The following is a 27,872-nucleotide window of genomic DNA, read 5'->3' as shown; positions in this document are numbered from 1 at the left end:
GATTGCCCTAGGATAGTGAGGAAGGATGTATGTATGAGAAAAAGGCCGTGTATCCCGGGAATATTGAGTATATTGTTTTATATCATCTTAGGGACTTTGGAAAAGATTAAAAGTTCTTCCTACTTTCACCATGCCTTTAATTCAAGCTAATAGAATTGTATTGGATTACAGGCAACAGTCAGATATTCCCTGATCCCCAACAAGTGGCAAGCTTGTGTTAGTAGACTAGATCTAGTGTAGTAGGAGTTGATACTGTGGGATAGGGAGGTCACCTGCAAACCCAGGAAGGGGAGAACTCAGCATAGGCTTAGAGAAATAGTGGGGTTCCATAGAAAACAGGCAGCATGGACTTGTGGGGTTTGTGGAGGCACCTCATGGAGCTGGCTATGAGGCACAGGGGAACAGGTAGGGGGTAGAAATTAGAGAAGAGGATGAAGAGATAACCAGAGGCCACACTGCACATTCCCAAACTTCTCTGTGGGCATTCAACAAGCCAGCAAGGATTTGGGGTAGGACAGTGTTAGGATCTGTCTTGTGCTTCAGGAAGTTCAGTTTGGCAAGGGATGAAGGCCCATGAGAATAAACACCAGAGAGGACAGTAGCATGGGTGCCTGGGTGAGCATGGCTGAAGTCGTGAAGGGTGATCATACCATATAGAACCAATGCAGTATGGTTAAAAATGACTGACTCGTTTAATATGAATGATGGCCACACGTGAGACAAAGAGCAAAACAGACTGTTACTACAGACAGAGCTGGTGACTGTTGCCTGGCTGCTCACTCAAGGGCCTTAGGTCTAGGACAGTCCCGCAGGCTTGATTTTTGAGGCACAGTGTGGGGAGGGGGGGACTAGGTCTGGGTATGACTTAATGCTAGTGGAGCTCACTTGTGACTGTGTTCACATCAGTATGTCAACAGTGAGGAACAGGGAGGCCAGGCTTGGCAGTTCTTTTGTATTCTTGCTTATCTGCAGTCTCTGATCAATGACTTCTGTTCCATTAATTACGGGCACTTCCTGGTAAATGGCAATCAGAGAAACAGGCGGGGGAATGACCTTGAGTCTGTCATCAAGACTGGTAGGGCTGACATTCGTCCCTATAGCCAAGAACACTGGGTGTGGTATGGATTGCTGACTCAACAAAGCAGGGAGAGAGAATGAACCTTGCTGCCTGGGGTCGGTGCTGGCCCATTGCATGGAGGCTAGCTGGGATGCTATGCTGACAAAGATTCTGAGGTTATGGTCATAATCCTAGGCAAGAGCACTGTCTGCTGTGCAGATGAGCAGCAGAGGACATCTTGGTAAGTGTGTTGTGTAACCTCTCCTGGGTTTTCCTTTCTCTCTGCCTCCTTCAGCTCAGCCTTAGCTAGATAAGCCATGCTGCGGCTGACACTTGTGAGATGGCTGTCTGTCATGGATGTTTGATGCTTGGTTCTGTTGAATTCCATACACTAATGCGAGTACTCTCCCCAGACACCAGTGTGTCATCACATATTCCTGATTCCTTGTCCTTCCTGATTACGTACTCTGATTTGGGGCTGGAGTTCAGCACATCAGAGTCTGTGCCAGCCTTCCTTCTGAGCTGGGCTGGAAGAGGCACAGAGTGAAGAAACAATGGCCATTGGTCTTTTTGTTGTCAAATGTGAACAAATTGCCACGCCAGGTTATCAGTTAGTACGGAGTTGCCAATCCAGCTCCCGTAAGCTTTCAACAGAATCACCAACAAACCAGACCTAACTGCCAGCTCTAGGCCAGGTGCCCCTTCAACCTGTGTCCTGTCTTTGCATGGCTCAGGTCCTGAGACCCTGAGCAGGGATGAGGCGAGAATGAAGAAGAGACAAACGTGGACACATAGCTAATCTGGGTCAGGTGATCTGGGCGCTCAAATGGAGAAGCTGTGGCTCTCCGAACAACAATGCATTTATTACATACAATTGAACAGGGAGACAGGTTACTGCATACAGCTGAGCCAGGAGGCCGGGTTGTAATATACATCTGAACAAGGAGGCTGGTTTAGCTGGTCTCAGTAGGAGCCACCTCTACAGGGCAGCAGTCTTCAGACTGTAAACATGGGGGTGGGGCTATGGTGACCCTTTTCTGCACAGACTATCAGCATTTACACTAGGACCCAAGGATGCCTTTCCCATCCCTCTGAGCCATACTCAGGGATGACTCTGCCACTCACATTGTAGTCTGTGCCCTTAAACAACACACATTCCCTCAGCACGGCGTTTACTCTCTACAACCTTGCTGCCTGTGCTGCTATAAATGCTTCCCCACCTCTGGTCCCTCCTGGCTCTGCCCAGCAGCTGATTCCTCCCTGTTTGGGATCTCTCACACTAAATCAATACCTACAGTTTTTAAAACTCAAAGACCACTCTGCATGCATGTACATGGAGAATTTGAAGATGCGTCAATCCATTCAGGAAGGCTTGCTGTATGCCACCTTAAGTTTCCTTGTGGACTCTCTCAGAAAGAAAGATAGCCTTCTGCCAGAACTCCAGTCTTTCTCCCGTTTCGTGAAAGCGGCTTCTGATGGGGGTGGCGAATCAAGGAGAGAGGCTGGATTTCCACCGTCCATTAGGATTGTTTGTTTCCGTCCTGAATGCTCACTTCACCTTCTGCTTTCTTGTCCCCCACCCCCACCCCGTAAGAACCGTAGACCTGGGTACCTGCCACTGACGCCCACGGCAGTACCCAGTGTTAGCAGATTGCACTGGGTGTGTCAGGCACACAGTGACATTTAGTGGGGACTGGAGGACTTGAGCCAACAGAGCTGAGTCCTGCTCTCCACGTCACCCCTTTCTGGTTTGGGCAGGGAACTTGCTTGCCAGCATCCCAGCAGTGCCTGGGCCAGCCCTAAGTTGTAGCTCGTGCTCTGGCTTTGCTTATTGGAACTGATTGTGTTTGTTTGCTTGTTTGTTTGTTTAACAGCACTGGGCTCACAGCCAGTACTGACAACAGATCTAGATGAGGGTGGGGGGTCTGCCTTTAGAACACCCCATTTTAGTAAGCTTCCTCACTCCGCAGTCCTTTCTGGGGCAACACACGGGGATTTCCTGGGATTCCCCTTCCTGCCTCTCACCCAGGTGTCCACAACAGCCCTGAGTCCTTGGCTCAGGTCCTCAGTCACTGTCCTGAAGATCTCGCCTTTTCTGGCTGATAAGCAATTGCTGAGCATTCTGGGATATAGAAGGCCCATGGAGAGGCAGCTTTGAAGTGGCCTGCAACGAAGGCTCCCAAAATGTTGAGAGCTTCGAGTAGAGCTAAGGCTCTACCGGACCACCCAAACGCAGAGGTCCAGAATTCAGATGGGCCCGGCCATCTTTGGAGCTTCGGAAGAGGGGGAACTTTGCGAGAGGGAGGACTGTAGGAAATCCAAGAAGAGAGTTGCCCTGAATTGGCTGTAAGGAAAGATTTGGCATTGGCACTGGAGAATGAGGGGAAGGGAGACTAAAGGAGGAAAGACTCTGAACTACAGGGTGTCTGAGCAGCTCAGGGCCCGGAAAGAAGAGCCATACATTTAAGGTAAGCATGGGATCCACAAGGACCCTGACTTGGCTCTTCAGGGTGTTTGAATGATGTCAGAGCAACCCTGGGCAATAGAAGGTCCCCAGCAAGCAGAGGGCCAGATCTAATGACATTTATAGGAATGCTGTCACCCCAACACTTTTGGAGGTTAATGCAGGAAGATTGCCAACAGTTTAATGTCAGTCCAGGATTTGTAATTGCATTGTGTCAAAAGCTGGGAAGAAGGGCACTGACCAGCTAAGAAGGTGGCTTCCGCCGAGCCCGATGACGTGAGTCTGGTCCCCAGGACCTACATGGTAGGAGAGCGTCAACTCACACAAACTGTTCTCTGACCTCCACATGTGCACGGTGGCACACATACCCGCCACCCTGACATAACCACAAGACAAATAAACAAACAGGCAAATAAAATTTAATTTTTTAAATGAGAGAAAATTAGAACAGGATCCCAGCTGCAGACCAGTGTTGAGGGCAGCAGGTGGGGAGGTGGGGAAGTTAGGAGTCCAGCAAAGAAGGGGTGAAGAGCAGAGGTTAGGAAGCATCAGCCAGAATGGACGCCGAGTCTGTGAAGGACGAATAGAAAATGTTCTCTGGGTCCTTGGGCAGCCACACAGGTGTGACCCCACCACCAATCATTGCATTTGACAGATAGGGACTCGGAGGTACAGAGCTATTGGCCCATTTACTCAAACCTGAATGGCTTTGTAATGGGGTCCCCAGGCTTGGATGCTTCCCCAATATCCCACTTGGTTTTCATGGGCATACTGCCAGGAAAGCAGGGACCCGAGAGGACAGGCAGGGTTGGTCAAGGGCAGTCCTCCACGGGGTGGCTTCCCATTGGGACTCCAAGGAATTGGAACACTAGGCACTGCCTCCAAGGGTGGGAGTTTCGACCTTACATAGGGCGCAGGTAGCAACCTTTGAAACCTTCATTCGCATGGGCTACTTTTTTCATTCCTTCCAAAAATCTTTATTGGGGCCACTGAGTAGAGACATTATCTCTACTTCCAAAAATCAAACCCCAAACTCCTCCGCAATGGCACAGACGTACAGTGCAGCTGTATTACTGTGCGCTTTCTCTATCTGCCAAAGTGTCGCCACGAGGCCCCTGTACGTGACTAGTTCCCAAATGCGTGTTACACACAAAGCACTGGGGGGAGCACAGAGAATGCTTCTGCTGTGTAGAGTCTGACCGTTCACGTGCCAAAGGTACCTGAAAATGATTTACCATCTTCCCCTGCCTTTCTACTTGCCCGTGAGCTCAGTGACAGATATCTGTCATGTAAAAGTGCTGTGGTGGCAGTATGGACTTGTGCCATGGACCTCACGGAAGAAAGAAATGACCGTCATATGTAGAACGCCTTGTGGGGTTTATTGTAAGGTTAACCAATTAGACTCCTAAAGGATGTGCTGCTGTAACCAGGGCGTTTCTAAACGAAGTCGGGACTGGGGAATTCTTCTGTATTCGATTGGCTCTTAGGGGCCAGGTAGCCTGGGAGTGTGAGTGGAGTTGGGGTGAACAAGGAGGCAGGAGTAGCCTGCAGGAGTCCATGATCAGGAAACATTGGTGCGAGTGTTTATAAGACTCCAGTTGAGGGTTAGAACGCTCAGCTGACTCGTGGGTTTCTACATCTACTCTTCCGGCAAGCCTCCTGGGGCAGAGCGGGTGTCCGTGTTGGTGTTCCTGGGAGCACATTTTGGAGAAACACATTTTGGAGAAACACAACCTCAGAATGGTGGTCAGGCTCCATCACAGAAGGCTATAGCCTCTGAAGCAGGATCACAAGCAGGTAGTTGGCAAGGGAAAAGAGTCTGGAACCATGAAGGGAAAGGTGGTGAAGGGTCATGGAGAGGAGACAAGATTCACACAGCTGAAATCCATTGTGCCTATGCTGTCTCAGCAGGAGCAGACTCAGCTGTGGTGTGCCCAGTGCATGACCAGAGTAGATCCTAACTCTGGGAGAGAGAGCACTTTCCAACAATGACATTACTCCCGGGAAGGTATACACTCCCAGACTGTCAATACATGGGAGAGAGGGTGGGTCCCCAGTGACTTCTGTAGCACTCCCCACTTCTGTTTATTCCTAGCTAGACAGCTCTAGAGCTCTGGTAGGATGGCCTGACTAACAACGCTTGCAGTGTGCAGTTGTGGAGAACTGGCTTAGTCTAAAGTCTTATTTCTCCCCTCGGGCCAGCAGGACTCCAGTAGTTCACACATGGATGGTTTAATAGCTCTCTGTGGATATGGGGGAATCTTTGAGTCAGGTGAACTAGACTCGAGATGAGCAAAGACGCCTCTTCAGTGTGGATAGTTTGAAAATGCCTGGGCTACATAGGTACAGTGGCGACATAGACCGGCATGGTTTGTTGTTATTCTTTTCTTTCCTTTGTTTGTTTGTTGATTAGCTGGGGTCTAACAATCAAGTTCACGAAACGCCAAATTTCATAAGCGGAGGATGGTAGAATTCTTTAGCTTGGGGTCTAGATTTGTGTTTTGGCTACTCAGATTTGTGTAGGCGATTAAAATATAAAATGAGGTAAAAAAAAATCAATTCAATGTCAACAGGTCTTCCAGCTAAAGATGTAGACATTGATTCCCCAAGATCACCTGAGATGATTCTACCCCATCGCTCCCCAAATCACAAACTGCCTAGGCCTCTGGTGGGGTCACAGATATTCAAGGGATAGGCTTGTTGGATACAGTGCTGAATCAGTTCTCCATGATAGTCTCCTCAGGTCATGAGATCTCAGTGTTTGGAGATGGAAATTGAGGAGTGTATGGTCCAGCAACTTGTTGTACAGCTTGGGCATCTGTTGGGAGGAGAGTGAGACCTCAGCTTGGCTATCCTGAGACTTGAGGGCCTGCAGAGGTCTCTTCCATAGCACCTGACACCCCAGGATGTGGGGCCAAGCTGCCTGATTGCACAGTTCTGCTAGGCCAAGGGAGTGGGTTCACATAGTATTCAAGAGGTATCACTTGGAGTCATGGCACAGTTAACACAGAGGCTAGTACTCAAGACTCCTGGGATTTTCCAGGACTCTGGGAGAACTTGAGGAGACGGGAGATTAAGGGACCTATAATTTGAAATTGTTGGGCCACACTATAAGCTTTCTTAAGACACACACACACACACATACACACACACACACCACACACACACATGTACACACACGTACACACACATACACACACACCACACATACACACACCACACACATACATACACACACATACACACACACCACCCATACACATACCACACACACACATACACACACATACACACACACACCACACATACACCACACACCCACACATACACACATGTATACACACACATACATGCACACACACACACACACACACACACACACACACACACACACACTCCCATCCATCCAAGGTCATGAACGAGCAACTCCTGGAGGAGAGAGCTCCTTTGAGGAGCTTCAGACTCAGGGAAGCCATTACCTCATCACCCTTGGTGACATCCACCAGGGATCCACTAACTCCTACCCTCCCTCCAGTAGGGGAGATGCCTTATCGTGAGGGGGAGGAAAGAGAGTGGCTGCTATATCCTGAGTCACTCAGGTTAACGCAACAAACTCCTACAGGCCTTTGAGACATGCTGTCCTATTTATGAATTCGGTTGGAGTAGAAGAGGAAATAATTGGAGGATGTTGGTTAAAATAAATCTAGAAGAGGTGAACTTGGTCTGTTTTCTGGTTGGCTGTGCTCAGGACAGTCCCCAGAGGGGACCTGAAGGCTGGCTGTTGGTGATGCCTGTGGGAACACCAGAAGTGTCTTGGACACGGTGCCCCAGTCCCAACCATGCCAAACTGACAACACAATAGATCCTCCTGAGACTGCCTTCCGGCTCAGTCCCAGCCAGATGCCCTGGCTTCTTACCTGTTCTTCTCAGAGTTTCTAGCTTCCTCATCATCTACAGCCCAGAGGTCCACATCTGTAGGACTCTGGACATCATGCGTGCACCACAGACTTGGCTCTGCCTGCTGACTTCCAACCCTGAAGCTGCAGCTTCTGTCTTCGGTCTGGTTCGAACATGCACAGGTCTTGTGAGCGTCACCACAACTGATGTGAGTTCACATGTACAATTGCTTGATCATATCCAAAAGACAGTTCCCTGAAAGTCAGCCACAATCGTTCTGCCCACTCTTTTGCAATCAGCCCTGGGTGGTGGGAAGGAAGGTTGCGGTGCAGATGCTCCACTCAGGGCTGAGCATTTTGCAGCCTCCTAGTCTCCGCACCTTGACTAGTTGTGGGTCTCTGTCCTTCATCATCATCTACGGGAAGCAGCTTCTCCAATGAGGACAAACCGGTGTGTACATGCAGAATAAGTACTGGGGTTTTCCCCTAGAGCCTATGACTGTCTAGCCTCAGTTGTCGTTTTCTTCGTCGTCGTCTTTTTCTTCTTCCTCTTCTTCTTCTTCTTCTTCTTCTTCTTCTTCTTCTTCTTCTTCTTCTTCTTCTTCTTCTTCTTCTTCTTCTTCTTCTTCTTCTTCTTCTCCTCCTCCTCCTCCTCCTCCTCCTCCTCCTCCTCCTCCCTCCTCCTCCTCTCCCTCCCCCTCCTCCTCCTCTTCCTCCTCTTCCTCCTCTTCTTCTCCTTCTCATCCTTCTCCTTCCTCCTCTCCCTCCCCTCCTCCTCCTCTTCCTCCTCTTCTTCTTCTCCTCCTCTTTCTCCTTCCCCTTCCTCCTCCTCCTCTCCCTCCCCCTCTTCCTCCCTCCTCCTCTTCTTCTTTCTTTCTTCTTCTTCTCCTCCTCCTTCTCCTTCTCCTTCCTCCTCCTCCTCTCCCTCCCCTCTTCCCCCCTCCTCTTCTTCTTTCTTTCTTCTTCTTCCTCCTCCTTCCTCCTCCTCCTTCTCCTTTTCCTCCTCCTTCCTCCTCCTCCTTCTCCTTCTCCTTCTCCTCCTCCTTCCTCCTCCTCCTCCTTCTCCTTCTCCTTCCTCCTCCTCCTCCTCCTCTTCTTCTTCTTCTTTTAATCTTATTTTTCTTGGATATTTTAGGTATTTACATTTCAAATGTTATCCCCCTTTCCCCCTCCCATACTCCCTCCCCCTGCTTCTATGAGGATGTTCCCACTCCCACCCACCCACTCCCACCTCAACGCCCTGGCATTCTCCTACACTGGGGAAACAAGCCTTCACAGAACCAAGGGCTTCTCCTCCTATGGATGGCCAACAAGGCCATCCTCTGCTACCTATGCAGCTGGAGCCATGGGTCCCTCCATGTGTACTCATTGGTTGCTGGTTTAGACCCTGAGAGCTCTGGTTGGGTCAGGTGGCTTGATATTGTTGTTCTTCCTATGGGGTTGCAAACCCCTTCAGCTCCCCAGCTTGTTGGCCCATCTTTCTCCTCTAGTAGTGTACCCAGAGCACCCTCTAGTACTGTCAAAGATGACCAGTAGGGGTGAAGCTTCCTGGTCTCCACATTCTGTGACTCAGGGATTCAGTGCCTTTGCCAACAGGGTCTTACCACTAAGGGGTTTTTTTTTGGGGGGGGGTCGTAACCAAAAGCACAGCAGTAGTCTGTAAGGTTTGGGGATCTACTCGATCTCCCAGTTCCAATAGGTTCCTCATTCCTGACACTGGCTAAAGACGGTGTTCGAAGTGGAGGGGACATCCAGGCTTGCCTTGTTGTTGTGTTTGTTGTCGTGTTGGTTAGAGGTGTCTGGATGGGCCTTAGGGGAGGGCATCTCCCACTGTGGGAGGTGGCCTTCGTCAGGGGAGCAGGGTGGAGTGATATTTGCTGTAGCCAAGTGTTTGCCTTTTTATCTAAACAACTATAAAAGGGAAGACATCAGCACTGCAGTATACAGGAGCCAGCCAGAACACAGACAAAAATTAAATAGGAAAGTAATTGTCTCCATGTAATTATTAGGAATGATGAGACCCAAACCACCCACCAAAGAGTACACATGGGAGACTCATGGCTCCAGCTGCATATGTAGCAGAGGATAGCATTGTTGGGCATCCATGGGAGGAGAAGCCCTTGGTCCTGTGAGGGCTTTTTTCCCCAGTGTAGGGGAATGCCAGGACGTTGAGATGGGAGTGGGTGGTTGGGAGGGGGCGCAACCTCATAGAAGCAGGGGGAGAAGGGATGGGAGAGGAGGAACCGGGAAAGGGGGTAACATTTGAAATGTAAATAAATAAATTATCCAAATTAAAAAAAGAAAGAAAAAAAGAATGATGAGACCCACACAAAATAGTGTGGCACTTGCTTTCCATGCCCTGGCAGTGAAAAGAAAATAGGGCAAAGATATGGTGGTCTGAGGCAATCAATCCAGATTGGTAGCTTAAACTGAGTTATGCTTTACAATGCTTTGGTGGCGGGCAGAGGGAAGAAACCTGAGAAGTCAGCGTATAGCCAGCAGACCAGCCCCTGACCATGGGGCAGGAAGGAAAGTGACCTACCTTGTGGCCGCTTGTGATGATTAATCTAGATTGGTGACCTGATGAAATATCTCACCTAGAGGGTAATCTTTACCAACGTTTGCGAGGGATTATCCAGATCAGGTTAGTCTCCAGGCATACCCATGGAGCTTATCTAGGTTAGGTTAATTAATGTGGGAGCCCGACCCACTACAGGCTCATGGGTTGGGACTCTGGTACAGGAAGGGAAAAGGAGCTGGACATTTGTCACTCTCTGCTCTGTGACTGTAGGAGCAGTGTGACTAGCTGTCCCTTTCTCCTCCCAGCACTGTGCCAGCCCTGCTAAGATAGAAACTATCTCCGCCAGCAAAAGCTAGAGCAAACCCACCCTTACTTCTGTCCTTCCCTCCTTCTGTCCTTCCTTCCTTTCTTCCTTTCTTCCTTCCTTCCTTAAATTGCCTTTGCCAGGTATTTCATACCAGCAATGAGTCAAGTAACCAATGCTTCCTATCTGAGGAGACAGGACCCATGGGAAAGGCATAGCGCTGCCATGGAGACCTTCTTTCTTCTGATCAGGATGGTGTGGCTAAAGCAAGAATTGCCATCGGTGTCCAGTGAGGTCAGTGAGTGTAGACAGGGTTAGAGGAAGCTCACTGTTGCAAGACTGTTTTCCCACTCTTCTTGAAAAGGACACCCTGTGGTCAGTGGCCTGTCACTAAACCCTGGGAGCCTACTCTCTATGGACAATGACACGAATAGTCCACTCTGAATTAATAAAGATCAGTGCCTGGGGTCTTGTCTGACTAGGGGTGATGATACTCAACGAGGATGCTCTAGCGGTTCCTCCTGTAAAATCCTGAGGTTCACTTTTGTTGCCTGGCCTAATAATACCTTCAGCCCCTCTGAAAGGGCCAAGCTCAGACCCCCGCGTCACCCTGGGGTGATTCGGGAGCAAGTTACTTAAGGTGTCTCTGCTGCGGCTTTTGTAGAATGGGGGGAAGGTAATAATAGTAGACATCTGGGGGAGGCAGAGGATTAAACGTGTTATGACATCTAAAGTGCTTCGAACAGTGTGTGGCTCACACACTCCAGCTATTATTTTCAAAGCTTCCCCTTCCTGCTCCTTTATCTGCATCTCCTTGTCGCTGAGGGGAGTTATCATTGGCCAATGCTGTGGAAGGCATCCAAGTCATGGTCCTCAGGGCCCCTTTCCTAATGGCAAACTTCAGGGCACAGGCCCCTCTTGGCAGCTGTAGGCGGCAATCACTGTGCCTGGCAGTGGGCCATTCGCCATCTCTTGTCTCTTAAAGAGAACTTGTTCAGTGTAGGAGAGGCCTAAGTGGGTCACTGGTGGCCCTGACTGCTCCATGGCACGGTCCCTATAGGACAGACTTGCCTTTCTAAGGAAGGGCCTGACTTGCCCTGGGTGAGTGTTACCGGTAGAGCTCTCTGAGCATCCTTGGGCATTCTTCAAGGACCACAGTTGTAGATCTTTTTAGCACCTTAAGCAAGTTTCCATGTTAGCCCGGTGACTACGAGTGTAGTGTTGCCGTTTCTCCGGTGTTTGTGTTTTTCCTGCAGTGGCAGGCTGTAGAGAATTTGTCTTTCGTGTTTCGAAACACCAGAGACGGTTCAGTAAGTGGGACCAGCATGGCAAGACGGCTCACGAATGGCTCCAAGAACGTTTCGTTTCCCTACAGTTGGGTTTCCCATCAGCCATTTGCTCTGAGTGTCAGCTGCACATGCAGCCAGCTCTGCCTACAGAAGACGAGCAAAAAGCAGAGTGACATGGTGTGGTCCACTGCCCTCAAAGACAGGGATACTCTTAGAATCGTAGTTATGACTAGGCAGGGTGGTGTGTGTGTGTGTGTGTGTGTGTGTGTGTGTGTGTGTATGAGAGAGAGGGGGAAGGAGAGAGGGGGAGGGAGGGAGAGGAGAGACAGAGAGACAGAGAGAGAGACACAGAGAGAGAGAAACAGGAGAGAGAGACAGAGAGACAGAGAGAGAGAGAGAGGGAGAGAGAGAGAGAGAGAGAGAGAGAGAGAGGGAGAGGGAGAGGGAGAGGGAGAGAGAGAGAGATCAAAGCACTCTAGAGGTTGGGACAGAATGGCTACTGTTACCTCAAGGACAGCCTGAGTAATTGTGAAAGTCCTCATATCAAAAAACCTGAAAAGAATCACGCACCTCCTGCCATCTCCACATCTTCTCTCCCTTAACAAGGAGGTAGGAGCTATGGGAGTGCTTTGCTGCCTTGACAGTCGAGAAACAAAATGCCTCCTGTGGGCCGGGACTTGGTCATGTATCTTGTAGAGATAGTGGGAAAAGCCAGAGGGGTGAAGATCGGATGTGGTTCTTTCTGGACGCGTGGCCCAGACTCTTGGATGGGAAGCAGGTGTCTCATCTCCACCTCAGAGACCTGTGGTTCTAAGGATGCCCTAACAGGCGCCACGGCAACTCATGTAGCACTGAGCTGCTTAGCCTACCAGCCACGAGAGCTTTTCACAGATACAGCTCATTTTAAAACGGGAAAGGAATTGAATCCATTGAGATCCTGGCTCAGCTCCCATGCATGGCGTCTCTGGTGTGTGGCAGCATAATGCTAAGACTCACATCTGTTGTTTGGGCCAAGCCCGGCAGGAGCTCTCATTTGGTTGATCTGGGACTCAGTTTGGTCCTGCTGGTCTCTCGAGGTAGGTGCAGTCTCCATGCTGGACCCTGTGACTTCCAAAGTGAGTAGGTCTGTAAGGGGGCCTTACCCCTCCTTCGCTCCTGGCGGCCCCAGGAGAAATAGTTACCAGCTCAAGGCATGTCTTTCCTTAGGAGTTCTAGTTCCCTCTCCTACTAAAAAGAGGAAGGGATATTCAAGTTCTGATCTGCTCTTGTACAGAAAACAGTCTGTGCTCCTCATCTGTCCCGTCGATGAGCCACGGTGATACCGGAGTCTGTTTATGGCTCAGTATTGGGAAAATAATTCTGTCTCCTGCTGATGTACTACTTGGTCCAATCTCCTGGCCTCTCCTCTCCAGCCTAAGGACTGGGTTTTCCAGGCACTGAGTACAGTGGTCACAAGGGAGGTCACACTTGGTTTGTGCGCTACTGGCAAATTCTTGGTTGGAGTCTCTGCGGTGCTAGAAGTGGCAGGCATTCCAGAACATATATTTGACAGGTATTAAAAAAAAAATGGGATCGCTTCTCGGCCTTTTGGCTAAGATCAAGTGTAAAAAAAATGGGGGGTTGGGGAATTTAGCTCAGTGGTAGAGCGCTTGCCTAGAAAGCGCAAGGCCCTGGGTTCAGTCCCCAGCTCCGAAAAAAAGAAAAAAGAAAAAAAACAAAAACAAAAACAAAAAAAAAAAAACACGGATTTTTTTTTTCACAATAGGACTCAGAGATATGAAAAACAAAACAACAAAACAAAACAAAAAAACAAAGCTCACCACTGAAAAGCCAGAGCCAGCATAGACACTGCTTCTAACTAACTTACAGGCTCAGTCAGACTCAAATTCCATCCAGGCTGAGCCAAACAGTCGGCCTGTAGCTTAAGCCGTCCTGTGTTAGTATCTGATCCCAGGAGCAACGAGACCTCCATATGTGTGCAAAGAGAAAGTCCTAGATTCAGCCACACTCTGCCACCCCTTCCCCCACTGTAATTGTTTCTAGTTTGCCAAGGGCCCCCATGGAATCCATGCAGCGTTTTTTTTTTCCTTTTGAGTTTAAAAATAGACTTCCAAGGTATTCAACTCTCTTAAAAGGAACATGACAGACACCCGTGCCAATGCTGTGGGACCTGATACCCAGCCCTGGTCACCTCCCTAAATAGTCCCCACACTTGCCATCAGTCCACTCAGGGAGGCTGGGTGCCCAGGATTACCCAATTAGCTACTGGGACCTCAGACTGTTAAAGAGGAACAGCCAGGGTTTCTCTCCCTCTCTGCTGTCCTCGTGTGACGATGCTCAGGAGGCGCCCCACGGGTGTTAGGTGGGGATGCTGTGCTTCTTGCAGTTCAATAGAACATTTATTTACTTATTCATTCTGCTGAGGGCCTCACACGTAGGGAGCACAGAGTATGCCATTGAGCCATCAGCCACTCAATGGAATCAAAGTATCAGCGTTCTCTGAAACATTTTAGAAAGATCCTCCCTAGTTACTTGGTGAGCAGATGGTTATGGCAAGTTACATAGGGGAGGAATAACATTTCCCCCACAGGGACACTCCTGGCGCCTCACACACTCCATTGGGTGGTCCACTCATGGCTCCTCAGGGTGATAAACCTCCTGCCTTTCTCAGTAAAGGGTGGAGTACCTCAGGCACGCCCTTATCAATGGTGCCCAGAGTCCTTAGGAGCCAGGGTGACTCCCTGTGTGGGTGACAGGCAGAAGTGATAAAGAGGGGACCAAGGCAAAAATGCTACAAGAAGCCCTCAGACATGGCTGGAGGCACCACGTCTTTGTAGCTGCTTCTTGAGAACTATGTTGTCTGTGTAGAAAACGTCAAGTCAAAGATGGCACATGCAAAACTCAGAGATCTGGAGATCCTTGGGGTGGGGGGCTCCTCTTTTAGACCTCAATTTGTCTAGGGTAGATCAGAAACACTCTAGACTTCAGGGAGAAAGCTTTAGAACAAGACCTCAGTTAGGGAGATGATAGAAAGAGAAAAGCTGTGTCAGCACTCATGCATTGGGTACCTACCATATATCACGGTGTGCCAGACACCTATGCATCACCCACACGACCCTTAGGCGGGTAGGCAGAACTGTTTTTGTTTCTCTGATGTGGAAGGCTCGGCCTTGCTCACAGAAAGGGTGTTATGCCACCCAGGAGAGCAGACTTTCTGTTGCCGTTAAGTGAGTTCCAAGCCTTGTCATTTCGATGGGACAGTTATAGCAGGGCATCTGTGGTAGGGACCCAAGACGCTTGAACTCTGCCTTTACCCCAGCTCATGGCTCTGATGTCATGTTTATGGGAGAGCCATCTTGCATACCAGATTAGTGGACAAAGCTCATCCTGTTCCTCAGCGTCCTGGAGGTATGATGAGCTTAGAACTTAAAAAAAAAAAGAGAGAGAGAGAGAGAGAAAATGTTCTTCCAAGTTTTGAGAAGAGCTAGAGAATGAACAGCCCCTTGGGTGGGGGAAGGCAGGCACAGTCTATATATATCCAGGGTTCCCATCACCCTGGGAACTTCTCACTTTGTCAAGTCACCAATCGCCTCTCCCCCCATTGAGACAAGGTCCCTCTGTGTAGACCAGACTGGCCAGGAATTCACTAACCCCCAACATCAGGCTCCTGAGTGCTGAGATGAGAGGTGTGTGCTACCAAGCCCAGCTAGTTTCTTCTCCTCCCACATAGTCTCCTGACATAATTTCAAGTGACCCAGTTCTGCAGCTGGGACCCCCAGTACTTCATTATGTTTCTAAGGTGAGGGAGCTGCAGAGAGCCTGGAAAGAATTTGGCAAGCTTGGAGACACCGCAGATCCTGTGAAAGTATGGGCTAGACGAAGGAGCCTGGGCTCTCTTTGCCAGCCGCTCCTACCTGCCTCAGCTCACCAATGCTGGGCTCTGTGTTGGAGAAGATTCCTGTGGATGTTGTGCCCAGCGATTCTGGGCACAGTAGGTATGAGCTTAGAAAGTGTAGCATCTTGATGTAGGGTAAACATGGGAGATGAGGAGGAGGGTGACCATATATGGGATCCAAGAGTGTAGTAACAATGGTGGGTAGAGGGAAAAGTCCCCAGTGCTCAAAGAGAAGCTTGGAAGTCCACCAGCTTCCATTGTCATTTCCATGGTAAACTAGCGTTCTCTGCAATGGCTGCCCTGACAGAGACACTCTGGGAACTGTAAGCTGATTTGTCTCTCCCCTTGCAGCTGGGATGTTCTGTCCAGCCCGATCCTTTCTGCACATCTTTAGTCCCATGGCACACGGCATCCTGATGAGGAGTGAAACGGACTATAATGTCAGCCTTGAAAATTAGCTCAGCTCTGTGCCAGTCATGTAGAGAAAGAGTAAGGAATATAGAACACAACAATTCAGCCATTTCAACAGTTGATGTTTGTAATTCACTTGTGGTGTGAGGTTGCCAGGCCTGGGAAAGGACACTAGGGTTGATTCCTAGAACAATTCACATGTGTATATATACACACACAGAGAGAGAGAGACAGACAGAGACAGAGAGACAGACAGAGAGAGAGAAACAGAGACAGAGAGACAGAGACAGAGAGACTGACAGAGACAGAGGCAGAGAGAGATACACTGACAGAATTTCAATAAGAGAAACATTTCAGTTTAAAATGAGCAAAAAATATGAACAAATGCATTACTAAAAAAGATGCATGGGTGACAGATGTGCACCTGAAAAGATGTTATAGTTATTAAAGAAAATACGACTTAAAAACCACAGTGAAACACTGCCCCATGTCTGCTATGGTGTCTAAAGAATGTAGACCAGCAGGCGGGTGGCAGAGACTGAGTACCTGGGGGACCCAGGAAACTTTGGAGGTGATTCATACATTTCTTATCTTAATTATGGTGTGGTATCCTAGAGGTGTGCTAATGTCAAAACTTACCAAATTGTGCATTTTAAATAGACAGATCCTAAGAGGCTAGCCACACCTCAAACAGCTTGAAATTAGCCTGTCAGGTCTTTCGGCAAGTCACGTGGTGTTTTGGAAGTGAAAAACAAAACACGCTATTTATCTTCCATTTGGGTAGGGCACAATCTCTCTAAATATTAATGTTGGAAGAGGAGCTTAGTATCCCCTGGGATGCTCTACTGGGCTGCAGTCAGGGCTGTTCCGGTAACCATGACTTATTAATTGACACTCTCTGTGCAGAGGCTCTGAGTAAACTCGGGAGGCAGTTTTAAGGGGCACACAGGCAAGAAGTGTATAGCGTGTCCTGTGGTCTCAGCAGTGGGGAAGAAGGGAAGAGACACTAACACTTGTACCTTGGTACAGCAGTGTAGGCATTTCCCAAAGTCCTGTAGAATGTATCTGTCTTCAAATTCGGCCTCCTGTGGTGCTGGGTCCTGGAGAGCTGTGATGTTTCTGACTTCAGATAGAGCTGGCTTTATTAGGATACATTTTGGTTGCAGAATTTATACCACTTCTTTGATGAACACTTTAGATTGGTCCATGTCTTCTGGTCATCGTCACCTTGGGTCTCCTGGCGCTGCACACTCTTTTATTTTGCATGTATGTGTTATTTATATACGTGCCGTGTGAGCACATGTGTGTGGAGGACCCAAGTCAGGTGTCTTCCTTGACTTTATTTATTGAGGGAGAGTTTCTCACAGAGCTTGCCAGCTAATTCCAGAGAGTGTGGTTAGCCAGCTTTCCCTGGGTATCCCCCGAGTGCATCTCAAGTACTGGGATTACATGAGGCCGCCATGTTTGTCTGGCATTTGTATGTGTTCTGGCCGGGAGGGGTCTAAACTCTGGTCATCATGGTTTTACTTCGGACTTTATCCACTGAACTGTTTCCCAAGCCCTGCAGTTTCCTGGGGATTTTAACAGAGCTATTCATGGAAGGTTCTTGAGTGAGTTTGCTTTGGGCCTTGCACCTTTTGTTTGCTGGTGGTGAGCTTGGCCAGCGCTGTGACTCTGAGCTCAGCACTGTCCATTCAGCTCACAGGTGACTGAGGGAAAGTGAGATAATGCCCTTCCGTTTACAGTGGTCCTGCATTCTTATCCTCACACAAGACACTGCTGGACAGGTCCGGCAGCAGGGTTGGTAAGAGGGCATTTGCGTGGCGCAGATTGTCATTTGAAGAAAGCAAGAACCTGCACCATGTCGCTTGGGGCAGCTTTCTCTGGCCATTTCTCATCAGTCTGAGTTGGCCTTGATTGGCATAGTGTCACCCCACCCCCAACACTACACCAGCTCCCGACATGCTTTTGACATCCGTGCCTGAAATGACCCCCAGGAAAAGGTGCCTACTGCCCCGATCAGAAACCAGGATACCTCCTCCAGGTCCACAGCCAGAAGTGGCATTTTAACCAGGCCACCTCGGGGAGGAGAAAGAGAGGCAGTAGTAAGATTAACACGCCTGTCCCTAACTCCGCATTTTCATTCACTGGGGCTCTGGCACAGCCTCTGGAATAAGCTATGCAATCTGGAGCCTCGGCTGTGATGGAAGAGCTGGAAATATACAAATTATCCACGGGGCACAAACAGACTTTGCTGAGCTCACGCTGGCCTGCTGCGGGCTCCCTGGCGGCCGAGACAGGGCGAGAGCGCTGTGCAGCTTGGAGCTCCTCGGTCGCATTGGCCACATGTGCCCGGCTTCAGCGGCGCACCTGCAGCTCGGTGGCCTGCGGGGCTCAGCGGCAGGGCCTGCCCCCGGGGGATCGTGGCTCTTTCCCGCCTGACGCGATAATGGACTGAAAATGACCCGGTGGCGTTAGCGGCGCGCGCAGGGTCGTGGCGCCGGAGCAGGCGTGCGCGGAGGGGGGCGGGGGGCGGCTGTATTTTTAGCCAGATGCCTCGTAAGTTGCCCGCGCGCCCCGCGCCGCCCAGCAGATAACGCCGAGGGAGCTCCGGTGTCAACGGGCGCCGGGCGATGGCAGAACGGCCGCGCAGGTCGGGGTCAGACCCCGCGGTGAGTGCGGGGGCAGGAGGCGGACAGGAGGGGAGGGGGCGGCACGTGCCAACTTTCCGGGTCGTGGGGTGGCGGGTCGTGAGCGGGGACGCGCCGGGTCTGCCCTTCTGCTGCCTCACGCCGCGGCTCCGCGGAATCCAGAGGAAAATTCCTCAGGCCTGGAGGCTGCGGCCAGCCAAGGCTGGGCCCCGGGAGACACCCACGGGCATGACCTGAAGCTGGCTGGAGCCAGGGGGCAGCTGCACTGGGGCGCATTGCCCCTCACTGGGGAACAGAGACAGAGTCCGGTGGGTTCGGCTGCACTGGCGACCCTGTAGGGAGCACAGGCGAGCCTGACCCCAAGTCTTTAGAAATCCCTAAGTCCCTGAAGTCCCTTAGGGAGCAGAAATGAATGGGGCACAGAAAAGCAGACCTCTGCATGACAGAGCCCGGCTTTGCATTGTTGTTTTAACAATGGGAAAACTAGTGTCTCGCAACTTGAAGAGGCACAGAACATCAAGTGGAAAAGCAGGAACTGGGAATGGACAGGCAGGTCTTCCGCCTGGGGGTTCACCCAGCTTTGCACACACCTGTACCACACAGCCTCCAAGACAAGATAGGTCCCTGCAGGGATTAAAGGGGGAGCCCATCCCGCTCGCAGAGCTGCTTCTTCAGCCGCATCTCTGGTTTTCATTCATTGTATCCAACTGTGGTCTGTTTAGGGTTCTTTGACACTCTCGTTTTCTGGAAAGGAATCACAGGCAGAGTGGTAGCCCGGGTCTCGCTTCTGTTTTTACAAAACACAAAGAATGAAAGCCCGGGCTGGAGCACTGTACTTTAATGGGAGGCCTGACAAAGGCCTGGAGGACCAGATCTGGGTGTAAAGCTCATTTCGCACTTAACGCTGCGTGAGCGGAACCCAGGACCTCATACACGCTAGATGAACCGAACTGATGGGTGAGCCACCCCCCACCTGACACCCCCCCCCCCCGGCCCGGATCTGTGAGATCGTCTTTCCTGGAGTTCCCACCATGGTTTGCCAAAGAAACTGCGTTCTGCCGAGATTCATTTCCACCCATCTTTGCAGAGGGGAATTGGATACTCAAGACCTTGATTGGAGAAGTTAGGCTCTGCCGAACTCAGGCAGGCTCAGACCCCAAAGGAGGTGCGACTGGGAGGCCTCCCACTAGTGTGAAATGAAACGTAGCCTACCCTACAGTGAGTTTGGAAGCACTGTAGTAAGTTACAGAGATACTGGCATTTATTATCATGTTCCCAGAGTCCCCCTCCCAGAACACTAGACTCCTGGGCCACGGCTATGCTGGTATCAATTCGCTCAAGAAGTACACACTTCACCATAGTCTGAGTGTAGGGAACAGGGTTTACCCTGTCTTACGACTTTCCCTAACTCGAGTCCCAGCAGCAATTCCATCCCCTTGCTTCAGCCTCTGAAGGCAAGTAAGTGTCCTCTAGCTACAGCTGAACTCCACAGGAACCCTAGGAACCTTTGCAAGTGATAACAGGTGGTTAGAGAGACCCTGGGAAAGCACGAGATTCAAACCCCGGCCAGGCCAGTCGCTGCTAACGGTGTGGCTGGGCGAGTTACTCAACGTTGTGAGCTAGTCACTTCATCTGCAAAGACAGAGAGAGAATAAAAACCTGCTCCAGGAATTCTTGGGAGGAGCAAAGCAATCGACTGATGTTGAGTGCTTAAAAGGTAACAGGAGCTCTGTACTTGTGTTGAAAGGAAATTAGAGCACGTGAGTTAAATGGAAGGGATACGGGCCAAACATATAAGAAAATGTATGCTCTGTCCCAACACACACTCATGCACAAACACACACACACATGCACATGCGCACATGCACACACATGTACATGGGACTGCACACACATGCCCACCACACACATAAGAGGGAGGTTGAGGAGGAGGGAAGAGAGATGGAGACAAGAGGAAGAGATAAAGGCACCCAGGGAGTGTTCTCCTTCCATAGCCAACTGAGGAAGTAAAGCTCTGTGGATTGAGTTCTCCTGACAGAGAGCAGGCCTTCTCTGGTGACCCCAGCCTGGCCTCCTTTCACACAGCAACCTCTGAGGCTACCTGGCAGGGGATGGATGGACTTCAAGAAATCCAGCAACTTCGTTCTGGTTAATCAGGGCCCATGGGCATGCATAGTATGTTGTTACTTTTGCTTTTCTGGTTAGTATTTTATTCAGGTCAGTATTTTTAATGGAAGGCTTTGGGTTTCTTCTGACTCCCTTCCCCTGTTAAACCGTTTAGAAAGTGATCATGCACACCAGGAATAGGGAGTTAAATTGGGGTAGCCGAACTAGACAGGTGGGCAGAGGGGGTTGGAAGAGCAAGATAGTAGTCTTGTATGCCAACCAGAGCCGTTGCTCTGCAGCCCGAGAATCATCCAACCTCCGTGAGACTCTCATGAATGATGGTGGAGTGGAACCATTAGTCCTTGTTATGCCACTGGCTACTTTAGAACTCTGTCACTATATTCCAAGTCAGTCTCTCTCCCCTCTCTCTCTCTCTCTCTCTCTCTCTCTCTCTCTCTCTCTCTCTCTCTCTCTCTCTCTCTCTCCCTTTTTTCATTCCGCCCACTCCCAACGTAATACTGGACTTAAAACCTTAATAAACCCATTGTAGAACTAGGGGGTGTGGCACATAGTAGCTGGTGGGAGTGACGTCATTATGTGCCTGTCACCCCAAGAATGCTGCTGTGTCCTGACTACTCTATCCTTTCGAGAGGCGAAAGGCAAAGGGGACACAGCCTTACCCTGGACCTGGCTTCCAACTACCCAGGTGACATTAAGCCATTCTTTCTATGTTCATAGTTTCATCATCTGTGAAGAAAAGAATAAAGGGCCTGGACTGAGGTGACTCCTTTCTAGGCCCATACTGGCCTTGACACAGTGCTCAGAGACAGAGATGGGACCTGTAGGACCCACCTAAATTAAACTGCACCCTTACCCGCCTTATACCTGGCAGATTTGCCTGAATGAACAGTCAGGTAAAAATAAAATAAAATAAAAGATACACTGAGAACGCACCTTGGCATCATAGGCCTCAGAGTCCCATGCACCTTCCTAGACTGATACTGAGCTGTAGAATCGGGGGAGTCGTTCACCTCCCCAACCCTCCGGTTAACTGGTTCTAAAACGGGGGTGGCGATGGCACCCACCTCTCAGACTGGGGTTGATGGTCAAACACTTGCCTTGAGTGTACAAGGTCTCAGCTCCCATCCCCATCCCCGAGCAGTTGGCGGTGCCCTTGGCCCAGGGCCTGCTGTTGGAATTGCCCTGGTTTTGCCTGGAAGCTGCGGAAACCCTCTAAGCACTCTGCTGTGGATTGGCTCCTGCTCACTGCTTGTCTGCCGTATTCTTTCCCATCACCGGGGCTTTGGACAGGCAGTGGTATCTGACCGAGATTGCTTTATTTTTATCCCACACTTTGAGGTTTTTTATCCTGAATCCTATTATTGTGCTGTTAAAAAAAAAAAAACCTCATTGGTGGAAAGAGGGCCTCTTTAACACTCCTCTGCTTAGGAAATAATGTGTTTTCCCTCCAGTTGGATTCAGAAAGCTCTTCTGAGTCAGCAATCGTAACTGTCATCTGAGGGAGAGGCTGTCTGATTCTGCTGAGCACAGGGAACCTGTGAGCAGGTCCTCCTCTTTTCTCGTCTCCCCCACCCCAGGGCCCTGCCGAAGAAGCTGACCCTCCAGTCAGAGAATACTCTGAAGGGGTCAAAGGGTTTAGTACCTGCTCCAAGAAGCAAACAGTTAAAACTAGAAAAGGACACTTTTTTTAAAAAGTCCTTCAATCTAAAATCAAGTTCCTTCCCTGTCATTTCTAGATGTAAAGACACTAAAATTCTTTTTTTCAATTTTGTTTTTCTTGGATATTTTATGTATTTACATTTCAAATGTTATCCCCTTTTCCTCCCGTCTCCCATACCCCCTTCCCCTGCTTCTATGAGGATGCTCCCATTCCTACCTCAACGCCCTGGCACTCTCTTACACTGGGGAAAAGGAGCCTTCACAGGACCAAGGGCTTTTCCTCCTACTGATGCTGGACAGTGCCATCCTCTGCTACATATGTGGCTGGAGTCATGGGTCCCTCCATGTGTATTCATTGGTTGGTGGTTTAGTCCCTAGGAGCTCTGGTGAGGTCTGGTTGGTTGATATTGTTGTTCATCCTATGGGGTTGCAAACCTCTTCAGCTCCTAAAATCAGGGACACTAAATTCTTAAGGTTCTGCTACAGTGTCCTGTAGCAGAGGTGCCCAGTGGGACCTTGAAGGCAAAGGAAGTGAATCCACAGATCAGACGAGACAGAACCCTGGAGGCCAGAAAATACTCAGGTGCAGGCCTGTAGCCAAGGCCCAGAAATGTTACAGGGCACCAGAAAGGAGAGAAGAGAGCCCCCTGACATGACAGGGCAGGAAAGGGAGCCTGCCTTAGACATTAGTGGGCAGCCTCAGGGCTTGGGCTCAAACTTACGTAATAGACGCATTATTTACACAATATACATGGACCTGAGGAAGACTAGCTTGGGGAAAGGTTTCAATACTCATGACTGTTTTCCACTTACAATCATGCACTTGCTATTGATGGCAGCACAGAGACCCTTTGTCGGGGGTGGGGATTGGGGAGAGAGAGAGAGAGAGAGAGAGAGAGAGAGAGAGAGAGAGAGAGAGTTAGACTGTTTCACAGTATCTCGGATTGGTGGTTGTGGACTGCAACTCTTTCAAGTTAGGGAGCCTGACCACTAACCTGTATTAGTTTTGTGCAGCCGTGATACCAATGCCCCACAAACCAGATGACTCAAAAAAATAAGAGTCTGTCCCTTACCAGGCAGGATAACCAAACATCCAAATGAAGCAGAAATGGACCATGCTGCATCTACAAGGGAAGCTTTTCTGTGTTCCGTCCTCTTCAAGGCCACCCGGCTCGTGGCTCAGTCTCTCTCTCTCTCTGCTTCTCCCCTCTGGGTGCATCTTCCCTAAGGACACTGAGTTCTGGATTGAGGGCCGGCCTAAGGAATCTAGGCTGATCTCATCTCAGGGAAAACAACAAGTGTTTCGACTTCTGCACTGACGATTCATGAAGGAGGACATAGCTCAGACTGTGGGGATAAGGACGTTGGCTCCTTTGGAGGCCCCACACAGGCTACTACTGCATGGCCTCCCTTCCAGGTTAAACACACTTTTGCAGGCTCTGTGTGCTAAGGGCTGTGTGCCAGTTCTCAGAAGCACACGGAGGGTACAAGAAAGGCTTCTCCCGCTTCAGTCAGGACCCAGGACAGCCACAAGGAACCTTTTCCCACACTCCAGGCCTCTGTGCCCACCCCATGTCTGCACAAACACTGTCCCTTGTCCTGACTCTCACTCTCTGGCTGACATTCACCTTTAATGCAAACCAGCACTTTGGACAGCGATTGTACAAACTTGTTGTCTGTGTGGCAGGTGACCAAACAGCAGGCAGGGACAAGAAAAAGAACTGTGTGGGTACTGGCTTGATAAGGAGCCTGGATTGGGGACTGGAGAGATCTTTCAGGGGTTAAGAGTACCGATTGCTCTTCCAGAGGACCCAGGTTTGGTTTCCGGCACCCATGTGGCAGCTTACAACTGTCTATGACTCCAGTTCCATCCACGTCTCCCTAAACAAAATACTCAAAAAAAAAAAAAAAGAAAAAGAAAAAAGAAAGAAAGAAATACATCTTTTTTTTTAAGTGTTGCATTTTAATTTATTTTTAAAGCAGCATTCTAAAAGTTAAAATCTAAGGATAAGCCTAATCAAGAAATAAATATATCTTAAAAAAAAAAAAAAAAGAACCTAAGAGCCGTGCTGCCGACCTTGGAATCGGCTGTACATTTTACCTCATGTGTGACCTTACACAATCTCCTCAGCTCTCCACTCTTCGGACCTGACACTTAGCGTTTTAGTTGGAGAATAATACCCACACACATTTGTTTCTAATGCCATAAAGCTCACCCAGTCTTTGAGCCTGTGTCGCTGAGTCTTTGGCCCCAGAGCCTGTATCCTGACATCCTTAGTCCCCAGCAAGGACAGGAACAGAACAGACCTGGAGGTTCAGGCCTGTCACCCCAGTGACTTGAGAGGCTGAGATAGGAAGGTTACAGGTTCAAGGGATAGCTGGGCTCTATAGAGTTTGAGGCCAGGCTGGGAGATTGGTGAGACTCCGTCTCAAAATGAAAAAAGAAAAAGGAGGGGCTGGGGTGCTGGGGCTGGCGCTTATATAGTGTGTGTGAGGCCCTAGGTTCAATACCTAGCAGTAGGGATGGTGGGGGAGAGGGTGTTTGGAGGGGACATGGAGGGCTCTGCAGCTTGGAGGCAGCCATGACCGTGTTGAGTGTTTGATGTCAGAACTGGTTTGGGATCACTCTCAAAGGCAGCCTCTCTTCAGTCCTTGCAAGGTTGGTCGTGTGTAAAGTACCTGAAGGGAGGGAACCCCGAGCTCTAAGGGAGCTGCACACCCAGACCTTCAGGTGCTGGCACACCACTGGGGATGCTGTGTGCACACATGATGATGAGAGCCGTGCTGCAGGGTACACTCACAGCCTGTTGTTTCCCCCCCGCACAGGCCGATGCTGCTACCAGCTTTTTGCGGGCGGCACGCTCGGGAAACCTGGACAAGGCTTTGGATCACCTACGCAATGGAGTGGACATTAACACCTGTAACCAGGTCAGTGGGTGGAGACGACGTATCCTCTTGGATGTCGCAGAGCTTCGGAACATGCTCTCCTGCACTCTTCTCAGTGCCCCCCAGTGTCTCTGGGGCTTCTGCTGAGGCTCACCATGTGTTAATACCCTTCTGGCCCAGGTCCCATAGACAGAAAGGCCACCTTGCTCTTGCAGTGGGACCCGGGCTCAGGCCTGGTCAATGCAGCCCCTCCCTTGGAAGTCACTGTGTATCCTGTTGTTGACTTAGAAACCACTTTTGTAAATGAGCCCTAAACCAATGCTGGAGCAATGGCATAAATCCCCTTACCCGTCAGCAGTCTTTTGGGTTCCTGGGCATGAGTGGTGCAGGAGACAACCTTCTGCCTTCAACATCTAGGAACTCGACCACTCCCGGGATCTCCTACGAGTGGAATCCATAGTGTTTGTCCTGCTGGGAATGCCTTCTTCCCTTTAGGATGATGTCCTCATATTTAATGTGGTAGGAGTTTGCTTGGCATCCCCAACAACGGCGACAAACTCCCAGAATGCAAATGGCCACCTGCCTCTGTGCTCTAGTGGCCTCTCCCACCCCTCCAGGCCCAGTGGAAATGATACAACACAACCTTCCCCTTCCCAGGGCCAAGTTGGTCTTGTATGAGCTTCAGCTCACAGCTAAGAAGGTAAGACAGATGATAGATGTAGGGTATGATGTGACTGTGCCCATGGCAGTGGGCTGGGGGTGGTGGCAGTAAAGGTGTGAGCTGGACTTGAGCTAATGAGTAGGATGAGGAAAAAGGAAACTGTCCTCTCCCATAGTCATCCCTCACCCAGAAAGACACGCAGCCATGCACACCCAGACCCTGAACACTCAGGGGTTGAACTAGATGTCCCACGTGGATGGAGGAGAGGTTGGCCAGGGTGCTAATGCAATGCTTTGGGCAAGGAAACATGGACGAGGCCTGGGGACAAGGAGGAAGTCTTGGTTGCCAGGTCTGAGAGAAAACCAGACATCCTCCAGGCCACAGCCCAGAGCCTATCTCTGTGCTGAGTGAGCGGCCACAAACCCCAAGGGTCCCAAGATTCTTTGTGTCCTAGCTGCCATGCAACTTCCAGTAGTACCAGGGCCCTAGGGAGGCCTTTCCGGGATGAATCTTCCAGCCTTAAAGGAACCCCTGAGCTGAAATGGGACAGCTGAGTGCCAGAGGCTGCATCTGGCTAGCTGTGGCAATGGAGGGTTTGGAGGCATCAAGGGATGGCTTCATCTGAGGGCCTCCTGAGGAGACAGCTGCAATTCCCAGCCTTCCGCCTTTACCTGGCTTGCTGTAGGTTTCAGGAGATGAAAGCAAGAGGTAGGTGGGCAACTTTGGGGCTTTATTGACACCTTTTCTCTTGGGCTCCTGCCAATGCAGAGCCTATATGCCAGTGCAGAAGGGGCCCTGCTTTAGGTTTCAGACTCCAGACCCGGCTGCCACACCAAGGCAATGAGAGGTACCGAGATAGTCCACCACCACGCAAAGCTCACTGTGACACATACTTGCTGCTTGTGGTTAAACACAGACTTTGGTCTTCCAGTCAGGGGCTGAGGATGGCAGTAAGACACCCAGGCTTCACCTTGTGTGAACATAACCTTCCAAAAAAGTACTCTGGGGGCAGGAGTCACATGAGTTTGCCAAAAGAGGATAATTACGCTAGGTCTTGGGGCTGGAGAGATGGCTCAGTGGTTAAGAGCACTGTTTACTCTTTCAGAGGTCCTGAGTTCAATTCCCAGCAAACACGTGGTGGCTCACAACCATCTATAATTAGATCTGGTGCCCTCCTCAAGCTTGTATGCGTACACGCAGACACAATGCTCTAAACGTAATAAAAATTACTCTAGGTATGTTTGTTGATCATTCAGTTCCCAGATAAAAGACACACAACTTTTATCATTTACAGTAAGGCTTAAACAGCACAAGAGCTAGGCCCATATCCTGTATGCTATTAGAATCTATTTTCCTATGGATAACCCTGAGTTCTTACTCACTATGTTTCATCTGGGCTGCTCTTAACTCCAATCGGCCAGCCCTCAGGGCCATGTTTGCATGACTCATGGCGAATTTCTCTTCCTCTTCTATCTTCTCCTCCTCATGGACTTCCTCCGACCCCCCAAGTCCGGGAACCCTGAACCCACCTACGTCTCTTCTGCCCAGCTATTGGCTGTCAGCATCTTTATTTACCAATCAGAAATAAGTTGGAACCAAGGTCATGTAGCTCACTTGGGTCTACGTGCAGACTCTCTTGTCTCTGAGGCAACCAGGTCTGGGGGCCTGCACTCAGCATTACAATACACAGCCAAAGACCAAACCTCAACGCTTGCACGTGAAGGAGATGAGCCATGTGAGAGCCAAGAATGCCCAGGTCAGAGTAGATGTCTTGGTCACCATTCTTCTGCTTACAGAAGATACTCACGGGGCTGGGGATTTAGCTCAGTGGTAGAGCGCTTACCTAGGAAGCGCAAGGCCCTGGGTTCGGTCCCCAGCTTTGAAAAAAAGAAGATACTCACACCAGGGTGCCCATGTATCCACACAGCACCAATGTCTCCATAACTTCTGCCTTGTCACTTATTCCAACATCATCATCATCATCGGGTCTTTAGCTCCACCCCCACATCCCCTGTCGTCCTGTGTACAGGGACGTAGGCTAATCCTGGTCC

The 27,872-nt window shown here is 50.0% G+C and overlaps 2 protein-coding genes across 38 annotated transcripts in view; one reads left to right on the top strand and one right to left on the bottom strand.

The window, feature by feature from the left end:
* The window catches only part of Erich1 (glutamate-rich 1), a gene marked incomplete at its 5' end in the record, with an annotated part of 52,793,804 nt that overhangs the window by 6,604,214 nt on the left and 46,161,718 nt on the right, over positions 1 to 27,872 (bottom strand).
* Positions 1 to 27,872, top strand: part of Ank1 (ankyrin 1) — a 179,656-nt gene that overhangs the window by 67,939 nt on the left and 83,845 nt on the right. For 27 of the 38 annotated variants that reach the window (XR_015639441.1, XR_015639439.1, XR_015639440.1 and 24 more), the window contains 1 exon segment: positions 25,101 to 25,202. Coding sequence is in view for 34 of the 38 variants with exons in the window: in XM_087588433.1 (XP_087444559.1) it covers positions 25,101 to 25,202 (102 nt within the window). In the remaining 4 variants the exon portion in view is untranslated. 38 annotated transcript variants of the gene reach the window in all.

This window comes from Rattus norvegicus, chromosome 16, assembly GCF_021556685.1.
Source record: "Rattus norvegicus strain SHRSP/BbbUtx chromosome 16, alternate assembly SHRSP_T2T, whole genome shotgun sequence".
In the NCBI taxonomy this organism is placed as follows: Eukaryota; Metazoa; Chordata; class Mammalia; order Rodentia; family Muridae; genus Rattus; species Rattus norvegicus.
This window is presented reverse-complemented; position numbering and strand designations above follow the sequence as displayed.